At 45.5% G+C, this 19792-nt stretch overlaps 1 protein-coding gene across 1 annotated transcript in view; it reads right to left on the bottom strand.

The window, feature by feature from the left end:
* Positions 1–7505, bottom strand: part of MYL3 (myosin light chain 3) — a 16111-nt gene extending 8606 nt beyond the window's left edge. Inside the window, exons 1-2 of the mRNA XM_058020967.1 lie at positions 7376–7505; positions 1123–1152 (exon numbers count right to left, since the gene is read on the bottom strand). Coding sequence (XP_057876950.1) covers positions 1123–1152; positions 7376–7505 — 160 coding nt within the window. The remainder of the gene's footprint in view (positions 1–1122; positions 1153–7375) is intronic.
* Positions 7506–19792: the final 12287 nt, after the last annotated feature.

Below are 19792 nucleotides of genomic sequence, written 5' to 3'. Positions count from 1 at the left end.
CATCTGCAACATTTCATTTTCCCCCTTTTCCAGCAATTCTGGGAGCTGAAGAGGCCCAAACCCAGGGTTTCAAAGCAGGGATGGGCTTCACTCATGAGTGAGGAGCAGGACACCCCCAAAAATGGGAATGTTCCACAAAGCTTCACCCCAGAGCCACATTTTGGGGACCAAACCACCCATGAATCTTTTCAGGGAATCCTTTGATCCACACAACATTTTCCTTAGCAAAAAGAAGGAATTTGGGGTGTTTTAAAAGGTGCTGCAGCTTCTGTTTCTCCTCCACCACCTCCATTTGGAATCAGCTGCCAGAACCCCAATCGATGGTGATAGACCAACCCAGAGGATGGAATTTGGGAATTCCAAAGGAATTTGTCAGCTTTGGCATCATCTGACAAACTGGGGAAACATCCAATCTTCCTGAGACCCCTGGATCCTCCTGGGCCAGCAGGGAATGACAAAGGGAGGCGATAATTAAACATCTCTCTAATTGATTTTTTTCCCCTGCTCTAATTAACCCCTTCCCTGATCCCCATCTTTTAGGGGATTTCCCAAGGGTTTAAAGACCAAAGGCAAATCCTGCCAGATGTTTGATCCCGTCCATCAATTATCCCATAAAACCCAGGGCTGGTTTTTGAGGAGAAAGGGAACAGCTGCAGCGCCGGCGTTCCCAGGACTTCAGGCAGGAGGGTTTGGGATAAGTTTCTTGAGCTGGGACAAAGGGTTTGGAAACTGATGCTGATGTTTGGCTTTGAAAGGATAAAGAAATTCCACGCCTGGTGTTATTTGCTGGATTCGGGAGAGCTGGAACACATTAAGCTGTGATGGAAGGCAGGAAAAAAATTATCTGAAGCAGAGTTGAGGGGTTTGCTTTGAAAAATATTGATACTGGTGGGTTTTTCCCTAAAGAAAAACCCTGTATTTGGGCTTTTTGGGGGTGTAACTCCTGGAAATGGGACGTGAATTCCCTGCTTTTCTTTTGGAAGGAAGGATTTTGAGGAGAGGAATAAAAGCCAGGAATTAAAGCTCAGCCTTCCAAAGCTGTTCCAACATCCCAGCCCTGCTCATCCCAGCGCTTCCCAGGGATGGATTTACTGAGCCCAGAAGAGGAAAAATCTTCCTCACCTTCGATCTGGTCAGGGCTGAATTCCCACCCTGGACGAGACAAAAACAAGATAAGAAAGCTGATAAGAAGGGGGGAAATGACTCAGATAAGAAGAAATTGGTTTTAGTCTCAGTTTTATGACCCTGGAGGGTTGGGAGGATTCTCCTCCCATCACCCCAGGTTGCTCCAAGCCCTGCCCAGCCTGGCCTTGGACACTCGGTCACAGGAGAGGTTCAGGTTGGATATTGGGAAAGAATCTTCCCAGAAAAGTCTGTCCAGCACCCGTGGCAGAGCTGGAGGCCCCATTCCAGAGGGATTTCAGATCCACGTGGATGTTGGCACTTGGGGACAACGATGGCCTTGGCAGTGCTGGATTAATTGTTGGATCTGATGATCTTTGAGGGCTTTCCCACCCTAACTGAGTCCATAACTCATTCCATTTTCCTTGAAGGACATCAGGATGCTTTCCCTTGGGAATTTTTTTTTTGTGGGAAATATCCCAGCAGAAGGGATCTTCTTCTTCAGAACTGAGTTTTCCCAGGCGTTTTTTCCATGGAATGGAGTGGGAATGGAGCGTTTTTAGGGAAAATATGTGAATTCCTCTACAAATGCCATTTTAAAAGGCAAAAAATTTGTCATTTAAAGCCAGGACATTTCCACCCAAGCCTCTCTCTCTCCCTAAGGCTCCCAGTGCTGAAGTTTGGTCCAAATCCATATGGGAGACAGAGAAGTTCCCATTTTTTCTCCTGCCCTGATGTATAGACAACATTAGACATTCCATGATGATATCAAACCTCCAAATCCAAACTTTCCCACCAGCTTTCCTCATCTCCAGCACTCCTGGCTTTAGGCAATCATCACCTGATGGCATCAGCCGCGTCCTGATGCCGCTGGATTCTTTCCCTGCTTTGTCCTGGAGGCTCCAGGAGGGATTAACTCCACCCTGGGCCCTGCTGACGTCATTGACAGCTTCCAATCTCCTGGAATTTTTATCAATCCCAATAAACCCCGTCACTCCGCGCTGGGCCAGGCATAGCTAAGCCTGACATCAGTCCTATGAATAAATCTGTTGTCACCCAGCAGTCAGGAGCTGAGCTGGGGGGGGAAGCATTTAGACAATGGAGCCCTTCCAAGAGTGAAACAACATTCCTGGTTTTTCATAGGACACCGAGGAATCCGGGGATGAACAGCAGGGTTTGCACTCGGCCATGGCAGGGAGAGTTTGGGAGGAAGAGGAGGTTGGATTTTAGGTGTTTTTTTCCTCATTTATTTATTTATTTCATTGAAGTTTTGGGGGTGCTTGGGGTTTTTTTGGTGTGTTTTTTGATGGGCAGTTGTTTGTTTCGGGTTTTTTTGTTGTTGTTGTTCTTGTTTTGGGGTTTTTTTTATTGTTGCCTTGGGACTCTGCTTTAGGAGACAGAAATGCAGGAGCTGGAAAGAGGCCAGGAAAACCATCAGGATCCTGGGGGTTGAGGTTACATTTGGATTTCACCATCATGTGGGGCTTTTTCTTCCACTAAAACCTTTTTAATCCTATTAATACACAACATTCCCATCATCCCCTCTCCCATCACTTCCACAGTAATTATGATGGATATAAACTCCTCCAGTGCCCTGGGACGAGCATTGATCCAGTCTCCAACAGCTCCAGCCCTCAAAAAGGAAAGGAAAATAAAACCAGAAATCAACCCTTAATTCCAGCTTGAATTCCACAGCAAAATACTTCAGGAATAGGAATATGAAGCAGAATCTCTGTCAAGGTCATGCAGAGATTGCTGCTGCATAAAATCCGCACAAAATTATTCCTTTTTTTCTGTTTGCTCTTTAAATTCCAGAGGGCAGGGAGAGATGGGATGTTGGGAAGGAATTCCTGGCTGGGAGGGTGGGGAGGGAGTGGGATGGAATTCCCAGGGAAGCTGTGGCTGCCCCTGGATCCCTGGAAATGTCCAAGGCCAGGCTTGGAGCAGCCTGGGACAGTGGGAGCTGTCCCTACCCACGGAATGGGATGGATTGGGATGATCCCTAAGGTCCCTTCCAACCCAAAACTTCTGGGATTCTCTCATTTTCCACAGGGAAGTTTTTGGCCCCCTTGGAAGTAGGACTGGGTTAGAGAGGGATTATTTTGGGAATGCTGTGCCTGCCAGAGTTGGGAAACAAAAGCAGAGCTCTCCTGTCACCACATTATCCCGTTATCCCATTATCCCATTATCTTGTTATCCCAGTGCCTCTTGGGCAGCTCATTCCTGTTCATTTTTCTGGACTGTTCCAGGGACATTTTGAAGAGCTCCAGCTCCTGGAGCTGGATTTTTAAACAGCTGGAAGCGCCCAAGGATGGAGAGAACTTACCTGGCACCTGGAATCATCCCATCCCTGGGGTGGGATGAAACTGAACGGTTCAATCCATCTCTCCCAAAACCAACCCGTTCATCCCAAGAGAAGCTTCCCTTTTCCCAGCCCTTCTGCCCGTGGAATGCTCCAAGTTCTGAAACTGAACAGGGAAATCCAGCAGGATTCCCCATTCCTGCTGCTGCACCATCCCTGTTTTCCCTGGCTGCTCCCACCATGGATGCTTTTCCATCTTTCCATGCAGAAAAACGAAAGAAGTTTTTCCATTCCAGTATCCCAGCAGGGACAAAAAATTCCATATAGCCTTGAGATCCAAGCACCCCCCAAAAAAACTCCTGGCTGCTTTTTCCCCAGGAAAACATGGAAAATGTGGAAAACTCTCTATGGAAAACCGTGTCCCTTCCAGGTCCTCACGTTTCCCAGCTGTCTCCACGTGGATTCTGATCCCAGTCACCAGACCTGGAGCAACGTCACCTCATCCAGCTTTAGCCACTGAAATGCCGGCGCTCAAATTCCCAAATTCCCCTCTCATCTCCCTTTATCCCAGCTCAGCTTCTCCCAAGGGTGACTCAGCCCACCCAGATATAGGAATTTGGCCCCTTCCCAAGGGATGAACTTCCAGAGATTTTCTCCCCGTTCATTATTGAGGATTTAAATCCAATGATCCATTTTCCCATGGTTAAAGCTCTTTCTGTGCCCTTAAAAATCATAAATTGATCCCATTTTTCAGATTATTTTTCATGGAAACAAAATATATTCCTGGGAAAATGCACCTCCCTATTAAAAAGCCTCCAGGTGGGAATGAATTAAATGTATGGAAAAGACAATTTTTTGCTACCAAATCTTTTCAGATTACAATTATTCCTCAATTCCTACAATTATCTTACAATTTAAGCCTCAAAATAAAAAGTACAGGGATCATCCTAGAAAAACACTTCCTTAAAAAAATATTTTCCAAGGAATGAGCCCAACTCTTATGGAGAATAAATCCCCCAAAATTTTTGGATGAGTTGCAAACAACATCCAATTGCACCCACTCTTGGAAATTTGGGAAATATTTGGAATGTTGAAAATCTCAGAGCGTTGGGTAAATCCAATGGGAATGTGCATGACAGAAACTCCAAAAATTTGGGATAATGGCTTTAGGTAAGGGATGGATCCCACACTTAGGCTCTGGAACTGGCATCCCAACACACACAAAAACCAGACCAGGAGCATCCAAAGGTGAGAGGAAAAAAATGGGGAAAATCTGATATAATTCCAAGTGCCAAATAAGATCCTGGGATCATTATCAGGACTGGGAGAGGTGGGAAAATTCCAACAAGGAGCAACTTTCCCTACCACAGGAATATATTAATTTTGAGACTTTTTAGTGGTTAAAAAAAAAAGTCTCAAAATTCCAAACACAACCAATAAAATCTGGGAATAAACAGAAATAATTTGAGACATTCCCATTCATTTTGAACAATTTGTTTGGGTACAAGATTGTTTCTCCTACTTTTTTTTAACCACAGTTTGTGGAAATGAGAATGGATTTCACCCTGCAGTGCAGAAATTGGGATATTTGGAGAATTCCAACCCTCATTAAAGCATTTTTCCAAACATTGGGAAGGGATTCTGGGCTCCAGCAGAGCTGGATTTATGGAGCTGGAATTTGCACAAACAGACAAGGGCATTCCTGATCAAATTAAAGAATTCCTGGGAAAATTTCTCTAGGAAATATCCCCTTCCCTTTCTATAAGTTTGGGAAAAAATGCCCCAGACACCAACTCTGTATTTCCCAATTTCCCTGACCCAGTATTTAGGAATGGGATATTCCCTGCAGGGATTTGGATTTTTTTATTATTTGGGAATTCTAGACAAACTTTTAGCACCTTCAAAGTGGGATAAGAACTCCATAATTTATATAATATTTATCATACATGTAAACTTCAAAATTCAAAATTGTGCCAAAGGGAAAAATAAACATTTCCATGAAAAATAAGAATTTTCCCAAACAGCTGTGCAGAGTAATTTTTAAAAACGCAGGAATTAATTTTTTAGATAAAAAAAAATAAATATAATAAAGATAAAAATAAATATGTGGAGCATGGAATTGTTTTGATTAAAAAATAAAGATTTTTTTTTTGAGAGATACCAATTTGGGTTTGGGGTTTTTTTAATGACAACTCATCCTCGCTGCCCTTGACCCCACAGTGTCCCAGAATCCCAGTGGATATTCCCACCAAGTCACGGCGTCCTGGCTGTGACAATTCCCTTTGTGCCTGTCCTTTTCCAGCACTGGAATGTTGAGCACGGAGCTGTTGGAGGGAGCTGGAGCCCATCACAAAGCTCTGGTTCAAGGTCATGGAATTGTTCTGGGAGCACAGCAGCAACTCTGGAGTTATTCCCTTCAAAACTTCCCCAAAACTGAATTCCCCGGGACTTGATTGTTTGATATGTTACAAATAATTTATTTTTTCATTGATATATAAAGATTTACAGGGAATTTGGGATTCAAGGCAGGAAAACGCCCTTCTGGGATTTGTCCCAGATCCTGAGCTGTGGGACTGGGTCCCATGTGGGAGAAGAGGAGGATTTAATCACTGAGGAGACAAAGCAACTTCTTCCCTTTCTCTCATAATTCCCATGTTTTCCTGAGGGGAAACTGCTTTTTGAGGATCCAGGGATATTTATCAGTTGGGAATGTTCCCCTGGAGAGGAGAAGCTCCAGGGAGAGCTCAGAGCCCCTGGCAGGGCCTGGAGGGGCTCCAGGAGAGCTGGAGAGGGACTGGGGACAAGGATGGAGGGACAGGACACAGGGAATGGCTCCCAGTGCCAGAGGGCAGGGATGGGTGGGAGACTGGGAATTGGGAATTCCTGGCTGGGATGAAATTCCCAGAGAAGCTGTGGCTGCCCCTGGATCCCAAAGCCAGGCTGGACACTGGGGCTTGGAGCAATCTGGGATAGTGGAAGGTCCCTGCCCTTCATGGAATGAGATGGGATTGAAGGTCTGTCCTAACCCAAACCATTCCAGAATTTTGGGATTCCCTGATTCTGTGATTGTCTGCTCCAAATTCCCGCTATGAAAGAGATCCTGAAAAGCTCCTCTTCTTTTTCCAAAGGCAATGCCCTCTTCCAAAGGACAATTCCCAAAGGACAATCCTTTTCCCTAAAGGACAACTCCCAAAGGACAATTCCCAAAGGACAATCCTTTTCCCCAAAGGACAATTCCCAAAGGAAAATTCCCAAAGGACAATCCTTTCCCCCAAAGGACAATCCTTTCCCCCAAAGGACAATTCCCAAAGGACAATTCTTTCCCCCAAAGGACAACTCCCAAAGGACAATTCCCAAAGGACAATCCTTTCCCCCAAAGGACAATCCTTTCCCCCAAAGGACAATTCCCAAAGGACAATTCCCAAAGGACAATTCCCAAAGGCCAATTCTTTCCCCCAAAGGACAATTCCCAAAGGAAAATTCCCAAAGGACAAACCTTTTCCCTAAAGGACAATTCCCAAAGGACAATTCCCAAAGGACAATCCTTTCCCCCAAAGGACAATCCTTTCCCCCAAAGGACAATTCCCAAAGGACAATTCCCAAAGGACAATTCTTTCCCCCAAAGGACAATTCCCAAAGGAAAATTCCCAAAGGACAATCCTTTTCCCTAAAGGACAATTCCCAAAGGACAACTCCCAAAGCACAATCCTTTCCCCCAAAGGACAGTCCTTTCCCCCAAAGGACAATTCCCAAAGGACAACTCCCAAAGGACAATTCTTTCCCCCAAAGGACAAAGCCCCACCAAGAATTCCTCCTGTGCCCTGCAGAGTTTATCCCTCATGGAACATTCTCTTTTCGGCACAAACCAAATTCCCAGCTAATCTTTGAGGATATCAACTCCCAGTATCCAACTCCTCCACCAGCTCCAACGCCACCACAGGATCAATCCACCTACTTTGACCGAAGCTGGGTTAAACTCCACTTCTTTTTTGGGCTCTGGTTCCGCTGGTTTAGGCGCTGGTTTGGGCTCTTCCTTCTTAGGCTCGGCCGCCTTCTTAGGCTCGGGCTTCTTGGGAGCCATGGCTGATGTGGGGAGGAGAGCTGGAGAGGGTGGGAAAGGCAGGACAGAGGAGCTGCTGCAGGAAAAATCCCGGGCTGGAGTGGGCCTTTATCCCCTCTGGAAGTGCCACATTGTCCCTCCCAGACCTGTCACATGCCGCCGCTCACAATGGGGCCACGGCTATAAAAGGACAAGACTGGCCCCGGCTATTTTGGATCCTGCCCTTGGATCCGGCATTGTTCCCAATTAACACTTCCATGGAAAAGAGATTTTGGGGGGTTTAGGCCGAGCCTGGCGCCGGCTCAAACATTTTTGCTGGGCAGGGACAAGGGGGAGGCTGGGTTACGATCCAGGTGCTCCGATGGGTTTGGTCCTTGCCAGGGCCATCCCGAGTGACATTCCCAGCTCCTGAGTGACATTCCCAGCTCACTTTTCCAGGCTGGATGGCCCCCCTGGCCTTTGTCAGGCAAAGATAAGCCCAGGTTTATATTTAGAGCTGAGAATGGGGCTTTGGGGAAGCTGAAGCATCCGCGTCGTGTCAGCTGGCGCGGGGAGAATTCCCGTCTCGGATCACACGCTGCCCTTCTCCTGGGAAAGGGGCCCAAAAACCAGGATGGCTTGGAGGAAAATGCACCCAGGAGCATTCAAACATTCAGCCACACACTCTGCACCCAAAATTTTTATCCATCTTCCCCAACTCCTTCTCTTCATTCCACCTCCCCCATTTTTTCTTTCTTTTCCTTTCCTTCTTTCCCTCTGTCCTTCCTTCTTTGACTTCTGCTGGATTTTCCTCTCCTCCTTTCTCCCTCCCTCCACAGGGAAAGGGGCTGTGCTGGAAGTGCCTCCTCATCCTGGATTTTCCAGGCCTTTTTTGGGACTCGAGTGCCAAATTCCTGTCCCAAGGACTGAGATAAGAGCGTCCATTTGGAGCTTTCCTTCACTCGGATTGGATAACGCTTCCCCTCAAAGCAGAATGCAGGGAATAATTCCCAGATTCATGTCGTTTTTCCGGGATGTTTTCCATTTCCAGGTCATTTTTCTTTACCAGGAGGATCTTTGACACAGGGGCACTGGCACATCCCTTGGGTTATTTGTATTTTCCCAAAAACCCTGGAACAAAGCAGCCACCCACCAAATCACAGCGTACTTGTGAGGGGATCCAGGCTGGAATTCCAATAAATATCAGCTGAATCATAAAAATCTCTTGGAGTTCCTTTTGGTGTCATCCTAGAGATCCATAATCCAAACCCCTTCCCTCTGCTTTTCCTGGATCCCCCCTTTTCCCAGATTTCCTTCAGATGGCAAAGCCCCATTGGAAAGGTTTTCCTGCAGGTTTTTCTTTCCAATTTTCCCATTTTCTATCCCAACAGGAATTAGGACAGGAAGGTTTCTGGGATCAGAATGGATCCCTGCAAACTCTGCACACTGGAAATATCCCTGAGAAGAAACAGAACCATGGGATCACCGAATCCATTGAATTGTTTGGGTTGGAAAGGACCTGGAAGATCATTTATCCCATTTATCCCATTTATCCCATTTCTCCCATTTCTCCCATTTCTCCCATTTCTGCAATGGACACCTTCCATTAGACCAGGGTATTCCAGCCTGGCCTGGAAAACTCCCAGGAACTGGGAAAAAAAACCAGAAATAACAGGAATTATTCCTTGTTTTCATATCCTGGAAAAGTTTTTCTCTCTATAATTCCTGCATTGGAAGGAGTCGTGGCTGGAGAATTGGGGGAGCTTTCACAGATCCCAAAAAATCCCAAGGATTTATTTCACCATGTTCACTATAAATTCCTCAATCCATATTTCTGTGATCAGCACAGATCCAGGAAATTTTGAATTCTGCTCATTTAGAGCAGCAAAATTCCAGTGAAAATTAATTTGGGATCTGGGATCGGCTGCGGCCACAGGGAGAAGTTTCACACATTTACAAAGACACCAGGCTGCATTCCCAGATGGAAAACAGCCCTGGAAAATTTCAGGCCATTAAGATGCCAGCAGGATCTCAGCAGCAGCTTGGGATCATCACCTCCACCTCTGCCAGATAAGAAGAGCCCAGAAAAACCGGGAAGGATGGATTTGCCTTCTCTCCCAAATCCCACAAATCAGGTTTCACTTCTCTCCCAAATCCCACAGATCAGCCACGTTTGGGAAGTTGGCTGAGTTTTTGGGATTTATTTTTCTCCTCAGCTTTTTTCCTACTGAAAAGAAATAATAGGAATGATGGTCAGGGGCAAGGCCTGGAAATCACCCCAGTTGGATTTTCAGGCAAAATTCTGGATTATCCAATTTTCTCCATAATGTTTTTATGTATTTGTGGTAAAAAATATTTGGGAGTGATCCTTTGCACTTCTGTGAACATCAAAAAGTTCTCGTTTCCTGATATTTTATGGGAAGTCATTTCTTCTTGGACTGGAAAATTTTGGATAGAAATCCCACTTAAATCCTTGGGTATTTGATTCTGTACCCTCCTGTCTGTTCATCCTCTAGATCCAGGGTAAATCCATGGATTTTTGGGGAGTTCATTGGTGAGGATCTGTGGACGGCCAAAATCCCTGAGCAGATCGGGTGGATTTTCCAGGAAACAGCCAGAGGGCAGGGATGGATGGGAGATTGGGAATTGGGAATTCCTGGCTGGAATGGATTCCCAGAGCAGCTGTGGCTCCCCCTGGATCCCTGGAAGTGCCCAAGGCCAGGTTGGACAGGACTTGGAGCCCATGGATTGGAAGAAGATGGTCTGATGGTCCTTTCCAAGCCAAACCATTCCAGGACTCCAAGATTTCCTAAGTTCCTCTTTATTTTAAATATCCAAAATCCACCCAAACCAGAGAAGCACCTGATGGATTTTAATCCCTGCAGACACCAAACCTCTGCTTGGACAAATTCCATGGATTCAAGATATTCCAATGCCCTGCAAATCCTTCTGCCAACAGCCAAATCTTTTCCTAAATGCTTCATCCATCTCTTCCAAGAAGATCACTGGAATCCCAACAGCTCCCAAAAAACCCCAAACTTGCAAAAAAATCCTTTTCCCTACAAATGGATTTGGGGCAGAGGTTGGAGATTTCTCCTCAACATTTCTGCCAGGAAGTCATGCCAGGAAGTCATTCCATAGTTCCAGAGTCCCATAGGAGAAGCTGGGATAACTGGAATTGTCTAAAATTCCCTGGATTCTCAGGATAGAGTAAGTTTCTCCAAGACTCAGCAAGACATTTCCCACAAAACCCAAAACCAACTGGATTTAAAGACCAAAAAATTAGGATTGAAGTGAAAACAAAACATTCCAGCCAAAATCTGGATCGTTGGAATTTGGGAATGCTGCCACGGTGCCTCATGACCCTTGATAATTCTGGCTGTCCCATAGAAAGGAATGCTGGAATGTCTGCTGGAATCAGGTTGGAAGGGACCTCAAAATATCTGGAGGCACATTTCATGGAAAAGGGACCTGGATGAGATTATCTCCCAATTTCCCTCTTTTTCCTGCATTTTGCCACATTTCCCCCCATGTAAAGGAGGCTGGAGAGGGAATGTGAACCCCCTTTTTCCAAGGAAAACAAAAACCTGGGAGAAGTGACCAATTCCTATAGAATATTGTTGAGGGCTATTAAAATTCAATTATTTGGGGGAAAAAAAATGCATCAGTTTCCAGATGTTTGATTTATCCCCCCTCTGGAACGTTTTGGGATTTCTGTTCAAAATAAAAATCAAATCAATTTGGGATTTTAAACTCCAATTCTCACTTCCAAAACATCCCTGGAAGGTCTCCAGACGTCTTTAAACGAGATCTTGACACGTCAAAGATGTTCCCAATTCCAACCAAAAATTGTTGTGCAACTTTTCCCACTAAGGAATTCTGCCCTTGGAATTGGGAGATGGCCACAGCTTGAGGCCTTCCCCCAAGAGCATAAAAAAATCATTTTTAGATGATTTGCGACCCAAAAATGAGGATTTTTTGGGGGCTTCTCAAGCGCAGATGTTCCTGACAGATGTTGGATGAGGAAAACCAGCTCCAAACCACATCTGCTCCTCACCCTTTAGCGAACCCAGTTAAAAACAGAAATTCCAAGCTTTCCAAAAGGCTCTGGCATTTCCAAGATAATTATGGAAGAAAAATGCAAAGCAGTTTAAAAATAAAAGGAAAACTATTAAATTAAAAAAAAAAAAAAGAAAACCAGATGGGGAATTTAGGGGTAATCTCAAGTTGGCTCCCAATTTTTTGTCAGATCTTCCCAGTTTTTCCATCAACATCAGAGTGGATAAAGCGGGAAGGGAAGGGAAGGGAAGGGAAGGGAAGGGAAGGGAAGGGAAGGGAAGGGAAGGGAAGGGAAGGGAAGGGAAGGGAAGGGAAGGGAAGGGAAGGGAAGGGAAGGGAAGGGAAGGGAAGGGAAGGGAAGGGAAGGGAAGGGAAGGGAAGGGAAGGGAAGGGAAGGGAAGGGAAGGGAAGGGAAGGGAAGGGAAGGGAAGGGAAGGGAAGGGAAGGGAAGGGAAGGGAAGGGAAGGGAAGGGAAGGGAAGGGAAGGGAAGGGAAGGGAAGGGAAGGGAAGGGAAGGGAAGGGAAGGGAAGGGAAGGGAAGGGAAGGGAAGGGAAGGGAAGGGAAGGGAAGGGAAGGGAAGGGAAGGGAGATGGGGAGGTGTTGGATCCACATGGACAAAGGGATGAGGTGGGACCATGAGAGGGATTTGCCTGCTGAGAAGCTGCTGTGGGGCACAGAAATAAAGGGAAAAATGGGAATTTATACCTTATTTAGTACCTTATTTATACCTTATTTAATTTATACCTTATTTAAAATGTGAATTTATACCTTATTTAATCCCATGGGGTGTTATCCCTATTTCCTACAGGAATTTCAGCTCCCAAAAAAAATCCAACTCCCGCTTTTGGCCCAACTCTTCAGCTGTTCTAAATCACTTCCAAAACTTCAAGGAGAAAATGCTGAATTATCCCAGCTGTGGATATGGAGCAGGATCCATCCGTTCCTTCCCAGCTTCTGGGATCACGACAACACATGTTGGCTCCTCGCTGGGACAAGAAAAGAAGGATCAAAAATTAGAATCAAAAGTATTTTTTCTATAGAAATTGGAATGTTAAAGATACCAAGCAGCAAAATCCAAGGGAAAATGTGCTCTTCCTCATGAAGCCCTGTGGGATTTAATGGAAAATGAGTTTCTGATGGATCCTTGGATGTGGAGGCACCACGGGACAAGGAGCAGAAGGGATCTGGGTTTTGGCATTCCATTGCTGCAAAGACAGAAAAAAATTCCAAAAACCCGGAAAAAAAAAAATCAGCAGGATCCTTCAGGGGTTTTGGGAAAGAAAAAAAGGATTAATTAAACAATTGAAAGGATTAATTAACAATTATTTCTGCAGACATCATGATAATCTGTTTCTGTTAATTACAGATTTTGTTCCCATTGGAAAATTATCCCAGTCTTCCTCCTGTTTTTTCTCCAAGATATTTAAAACTCCACCCATATCCATGATCATGGATCCCTTCACAGTGTGATCCAAGGAATTTGCACCTTGCCATTATTTTTTGTTGTGATTTGAATCCTGGGATTCCCTTGAGGTTGCAGCAGGAACCACAATTCCAGTTTTTATCACAATTAGACACAGAGGGAGGGGAAGGAAATTTTGACGTTATGGGATAAAACTTGAATAAAACATCAAAACGAAGCCTAAATATAAGTGGGAAGAGGAGGAAAAGGGGATGGGAAAAACTTAAACAGGAATGATTTAACAGCAAATTTCCTTAATTTCCTTGGTGTTGATGCTGTCCCGGTGTTTTAACAGGGAGAGGGGAGATCCAAAGGGAACACGGAGCCTTTTTTTGGGATGCCACAGGTGGAACATCGATGTCACTTCCCAAAATACTCCCCTGCCTTTTTCGTGGGGCGGAATTTGGGCTCCGGTTGTGATGCTCCCCCCCTTCCCCGTGGGTCTGTAACCCAATCCGTGCCACCAGCTCGGGAACAATGGGCACGTAGGAACGCCAGGAATGTCCCGGGATCAAGGGCTCCTGAAATCCTGGGAATGCTCTGCCCAGCGGGGCTGGAGGAGCCTGGGAGGTGTGGGAAGAGCTGAGATCAAGATTAGGGCTCAAAGGGAACATCCAAAAGTGCCCCTGGATCTGTCTGGGACAGTCATGGCTCAGCTCATGAACAGGGAATGGGATCCTGTGCTTGTGAATTGATTTGCCCCAGGCTGGACTTCCAGTCACTTTTTATTTCTCTGCCTCAGTTCCCACCTTATCCTCTTATTCCTTTTCTTTCCCTCATTCCTGAAAGATTTTGGGATCACTTTTAATAAGGCATTCACCAAACACAGCATTTCAGTCTTGACCGAATTAAAATTTGATTGTCCTTCAAAACCCATCCTTTCATCCTTTTTAAACAGATTTTCCCCTCTTTTTCCTCTTTCTTCCAGGAGAGATTTCCCACATCCAGACTCCAGGAGCTGGAACAAGATTTGGATACAGATCCAAGGGCTGAGGACTGCATGAGGTCTGTGACAGCTCAGCTGATCCACCTTTGACATCCATGGAATTTCAACTGGGAAAAGTAGGGCAGAGATTCATGGGAACTGGAAAACTGCTTGTCATGAGCTAGTTCTGGGTGATCCCAGGGATGGAACAGCCTTCCCGTGAGGAAAGGTTGGGAAAATTGGGAATGTTCCCCTGGAAAGAAGATCCAGAGAGAGCTCAGAGCCCCTGGCAGGGCCTGGAGGGGCTCCAGGAGAGCTGGAGAGGGACTGGGGACAAGGATGGAGGGACAGGACACAGGGAATGGCTCCCAGTGCCAGAGGGCAGGGATGGGTGGGAGATTGGGAATTGGGAATTCCTGGCTAGGATGGAATTCCCAGAGCAGCTGTGGATGCCCCCTGGAATGTCCAAGGCCAGGCTGGGCAGGGTTGGAGCACCCTGGTATAGCAGGAGGTGTCCCTGCCCATGGCAGGGGATGGAATTGGATGATCCTTAAGTTCTTTTCCAACCCAAACTACCCTGGAATTCTCTGTGTCCATTCTTAATTACATTTTTCCCTAGGGAAGCCAGTGAGGATCACTGCCCTCTTCTGGGATCATTTAAACCTTTTCCTTTGGACCATGGACAGCAGGAATAACCATGGATACCCCTCACCTGGAGGACACATTCTAGGACTCTTCCCTCATCCCCACAGTCCTCACCGGATTGTTCCCAGCTGGATGGAGTTTGTTGATTTACCTGGAATCAATGATCCCTGGGGCTCTTTTCCAATGGATCCGCCAATCCTGCCCCTCTGGTTTTGCTGAGGAAGCTGCAATGCCATCATTTGGCACAGTGTGGATGGCTGGGAAACGGCATCAGAGCTTCTCTGGAAAACTATACCAGACCCTCACCACCGTCAGAGTAAGGAATTCCTTCCCAATATCCATCCAAACCCACTCTCCTTCTGTCAAAAGCCATTCCCACCTATCCCATTACTGCCTATCCTTATAAAATTCCCTCTCCACGGCTCAAAGCACACAAAACTCTGTTCCCAGAGGTTGTGACAACCTGCACTTCATCTTCCTGCTGAAATGTTTGGGAAAACTCCGTGTTGGGATGAATCCCAGCTGCTGCAATCTGTCTGATGGAAAACTTGGGCCTGCTGGAAAGCTTTAAGCTGGGTTTACATAAACTTCTGTCAGGAGAAGCAGGGATGTCGTTATTCCCGCCTTGGGATTGGATGGACACTCAGGATGTTCAAATTCCCACCAGGAGTCAGAGCTAATCCCACCTCTCATCCCCACAGCTGTGAACACTTGGGGCTTTCCTTTTCAGTCACAGCCCTACAACAAATAAATCCCCACATTGCCCTGGTCAGTTTTTTGGGATTTCAACCTCTTGCATTGATTAAAAATTCCAGCCGCGTCCATAACCATGGATCCCTTTGCAGTGATGCTTCAAATAAATCCCCACATTGCCCTGGTCAGTTTTTTGGGAATTCAACCTCTTGCATTGATTAAAAATTCCAGCCTTGTCCATAACCATGGATCCCTTTGCAGTGATGCTCCGAGGAGTTTGCACCTTGCCATCAGTTTTTATTGTGATTTGAATCCTGGGATTCCATTGAGGTTGCAGCAGGAACCACAATTCCAGTTTTTTATCCCAATTAATCCCTTTATCCAGCCCTTGTTCCCATTACCTGATCCAGACACACCTGCTGCTGCCTGGTTGGAAATTCCTTGGTTGGAAATTCCTTACAGCCATATGCATGAAACAGAAGGGGAAAAGCCCCAAAAAGCACCAAACCCCAAATAAATATCCCTAAACACAGTCAGGGCCAGCTGGGTTTAATTAGGATTGTCCCAAGGCAGCCATCCCAAAAGCAATCGGGGCGGGGATTTCTGGCAGGGCCCATGGAGCTGCCAAAATCCATCCCTGCTTTATTTGTGGGGTTCCTTGACAAAGGAGGGAATGATGGATCTGGCTCCATGTTCTCAGAAGGCTAATTTATTATTTTATGATATTATATTATACTAAAGAACACTAAACTAAACTATACTAAAGAATACAGAAAGGACACAGCCAGAAGGCTAAAAGGATAATAATGAAAATTCATGACTCTCTCTACAGAGTCCGACGCAGCCTGGCCCCGATTGGCCAAAGAGTCAAAACAACTCACACCAAAAACCAATGTGCTAAGAAAATTAATCCACAAACAGCAGAGGTTTTTGTCCAAAAAGGAGACAGAGGAGTCCTTTCAGGCTTTATTCCAATAAAGGGAGAGGCCATGGGGCGTTCCCCTGGGATCCCTCCAGTTTTTGGAGGATGCAGCCTCTTTTTTATCCTAATTTCCCATCTGCATTTCCCTTCTCTCTTTTTATTTATAAGGTTTTTACGGATAAATTATCTAATTAAGAAATGATACTTCAATTATTTTTACTTTTAATTTAATAACTAACTGCTTGTTTGTAATGTGGACTTATTTAATTATATCATACTATTTAAACTTGTGAAGAAGAAGGTAAAGAAGGACTAGCTTCTGTTTTAAAACATCTTTTTTATATATAAATATTAAATATAATATATAATATTATGTAATATATAATAATTATATAATATTTAGTATTTTATATAGTAGTTATATATAATATATAATAATTATATATAAATATTTATATAATATATATAATATTCTAAAATAAATATAAATATTCTAAAACTTTAAATTTGAAGTTTTCTGCTATGTGATATTATATACTTTTATTTAACCTACACACTTGTAATCTTAGTTCCATTATTTAATTTTGGAAGGTTTTTTTATGGCTTTAAGTTAAATGTAAAGTGTTTTCCCAGGGCTCAGTGTCTGTTGGCACAGAAAGTTTAAAATTCCAGAAATTTTGGTATTTAAATTAAAATTCTCATTAACCAGGGCTCCAACAAGAGGAAGCCCTGGAAAGTCATCACGTCCTGGCAGAGTTTGGCTGTCAGTGGGACTGGAATTCCTTCCCAGCCTTGTTCTTTGGGATAAAAGTTCATCCAGCTGTTTCTGTTCCCAGTTTGAAGTTCATATCCCTGCATCCTGGATGGGATCATGTTGGCATTATCCAGGCAAAGCCATTAAAATTCCTGGTGAAGAGGTGGATTGTTATTGCAGAGGATATTCCTGAAAAAAAAAAAAAATAAAAATCATCCTTTCAGCTTGTGCTGAAACAGTCCAGAGCAGGGAGAAACGCGTGGAGTTGCACATGGAATTCCAGCTGTGCCAGGCATTTTTCACACCTGGCAGAAATCCATCTCTGTAACATTATTCCAACAGCCAGGGGATGTTTGCAAACAAAAATCCCCCTGGGATTCCTCTTTTCCATGCCAGGAGAGCACTTAGCATAGCAGGAATTCCCCAGAATCCAGTGGAAGGAAATCCCAGCCGGAGAAAAATGGAGGGGAGGGATGGGAAGCACTTGGAGCTGGGCAATACCCCCACCTATTCCCTCAATTAAACAGGAGGAAAATCAATTTTCACAGCGTTTATCCCATTTTCCCAGAGTGTTTCCTGCTCCCTTTTTTGCCTCGGTGTTGTTTTAGCGGATTTTGGGAAAGAGGCTCTGCTGGGAGCTCCTGGATCCCAGGGAGTGTTTATTTAAGGCAGTTAACTTCCATAAAACACGTTATTCCCACTGCAGGCTGCCTGGCTGTGCCTAGAACAGCTCAGCAGCTCCTTCCAAGAGAGGAAAATCCAGGGATGGAAAAGTCCAGCAGGGCAAGGACAAAATTCCCAGCCCTGGCGTGACATGAGTGGAACGAGTGAAAATTGCTGGATTTATGGTGGAATTTTATTGTGGAACCAGGAAGCGGTTTGGCTTGGAAGGTTAAAAGTCAACTGGTTCCAACTACAGATCAGAAAAACAGGGATGATTCCCATTATCCCAGGGTGATCCTTGGACACTCCAGGGATCCAGGGGCAGCCACAGCTGCTCTGGGAATCCCATCCCAGCCAGGAATTCCCAATTCCCAATCTCCCATCCATCCCTGCCCTCTGGCACTGGGAGCCATTCCCTGTGTCCTGTCCCTCCATCCTTGTCCCCAGTCCCTCTCCAGCTCTCCTGGAGCCCCTCCAGGCCCTGCCAGGGGCTCTGAGCTCTCCCTGGAGCTTCTCCTCCCCAGATGAACATTCCCAGCTCTCCAGCCTGGCTCCAGCCCTTGGATCAGTTTTGTGTCTCTCTCATACCCCAGAGAGAACAGCAGAGAATTCCAGCCACGGGTTATGCAAAGTTATGAAGGCCAAGGATGAGCTAGCCTTAAAACGGGACTTCAAAATGGGCTGGCAGCTGTGGAGGCTTAAAAATATCCCGGGCATGCCCTCGGGATCCTCTTACAACGCCTGGGATGGAGGGAATTACCCGGGCTGGGAGTGTGGGAGGGAAAAAAAAAAAAAAACCTGGGAGATGTAAAGTCCTTAATGAGCTGTTTACAAGGGATCACGTCCGGGGGCTCTGCTCACAAATCCCCCCCTCAGGATTAGCGGCTCCTTAATCCAGGCGGAGCTGTCAAGGAACAAAGCTCAGCCGTGCCTCGCCTCAAGGGGAGCAGAGATGGATGTTCCCTGGGATTGGCTCCTGATAATCGAGGAACTCGGGATAGAGCCCTGGGGATGGGAATTGAAGTGTGAAAGAGGGGGATCAGACCCTGGTCTTCCCTGAATGCCCTCCATATTCCCTGCCCTGAATTTCCCCCATATTCCCTGCCCTGAATTTCCCATTTTCCCTTCTCTGCTTCCCTCCTTTATCTTCCTTTCCCGAATTTCCCTGTATTCCCATCCCTGAATTCCCCCCATCTTCCCTTCTCTGAATTTCTCCCACATTCCCTTCCCTGGATACCTCCTGTATCTTCCCATCCCTGAATTCTTCTGTTTTCCCATCCCTGAATTCCCCATCTTCCCATCCCTGAATTTCCCCTGCATTCCCTTCCCTGGATACATCCTATATCTTCCCATCCCTGAATTTCTTCTGTTTTCCCATCCCTGAATTCCCCATCTTCCCATCCTTGAATTCCCTGTCTTCCCATCCCTAAATTTCCCCCATCTTCGCATCCCTGAATTCCCCATCTTCCCTCCCCTGAATCCCCCATCTTCCCTTCAATGAATTCCCCCCACATTCCCATCCCTGAATTCTCCCCTCTTCCCATTCCTGAATTCCCCTGTTTTCCCATCCCTGAATTTCTCCATCTTCCCTTCCCTGAATTTCCCCCATCTTCCCTTCCTTGGGGTCCCTCAAACCCCACAGAAACTTTAGGAAAAGCAGGGATGGATCATTTTTAGGGCACAAACCAGGAAACCCTAAAAGGAATCAGTGGAGTGGAGGACAGGGATGAAGATGGAAACACCTCAGGATGCAGGGAATCCATTTGGATTTCCAGAAAATCTGAGAATTCCCAGTTATTTCCACGTTGCCGGCACAGTCCTTACGGGAATGCTGGGATGGGAGATATTTTCATGAAGTCTGTCCAGGGTTCCTTGTGGGAAGGTGAAGGATTCCCTCCCTCTGCATTCCCTGGGAATACAACACGTTAATAAACGCCAAAACACCCAATTTTCATATCTGTGGAGAAGAGGAGGCCTTAATTAAGCAATTTTAATTAAAAGTTGGGGGTTTTTTGCATTATCAGGATGAAGAGAGTACGGATAATTGTGGAATAAGAATCCAAGTTACACAAAAATGGGGAGAAAGTGGGAAAGTTTTGTTTGTTGACCATTCTTCCATAGGAGAAAAGAGAATTCTAGGAATTGGAGCTTTCCTAGAGGGAAGAAAATAAAAAAACTAAAGGGGGGCCTCCATGGTATGGATAC

The sequence above is a fragment of the Melospiza georgiana genome, chromosome 1 (genome assembly GCF_028018845.1).
Source record: "Melospiza georgiana isolate bMelGeo1 chromosome 1, bMelGeo1.pri, whole genome shotgun sequence".
NCBI lineage: Eukaryota > Metazoa > Chordata > Aves > Passeriformes > Passerellidae > Melospiza > Melospiza georgiana.
Note: the sequence above shows the minus strand (reverse complement) of the source record. Positions and strands in the feature narration are given on the sequence as shown.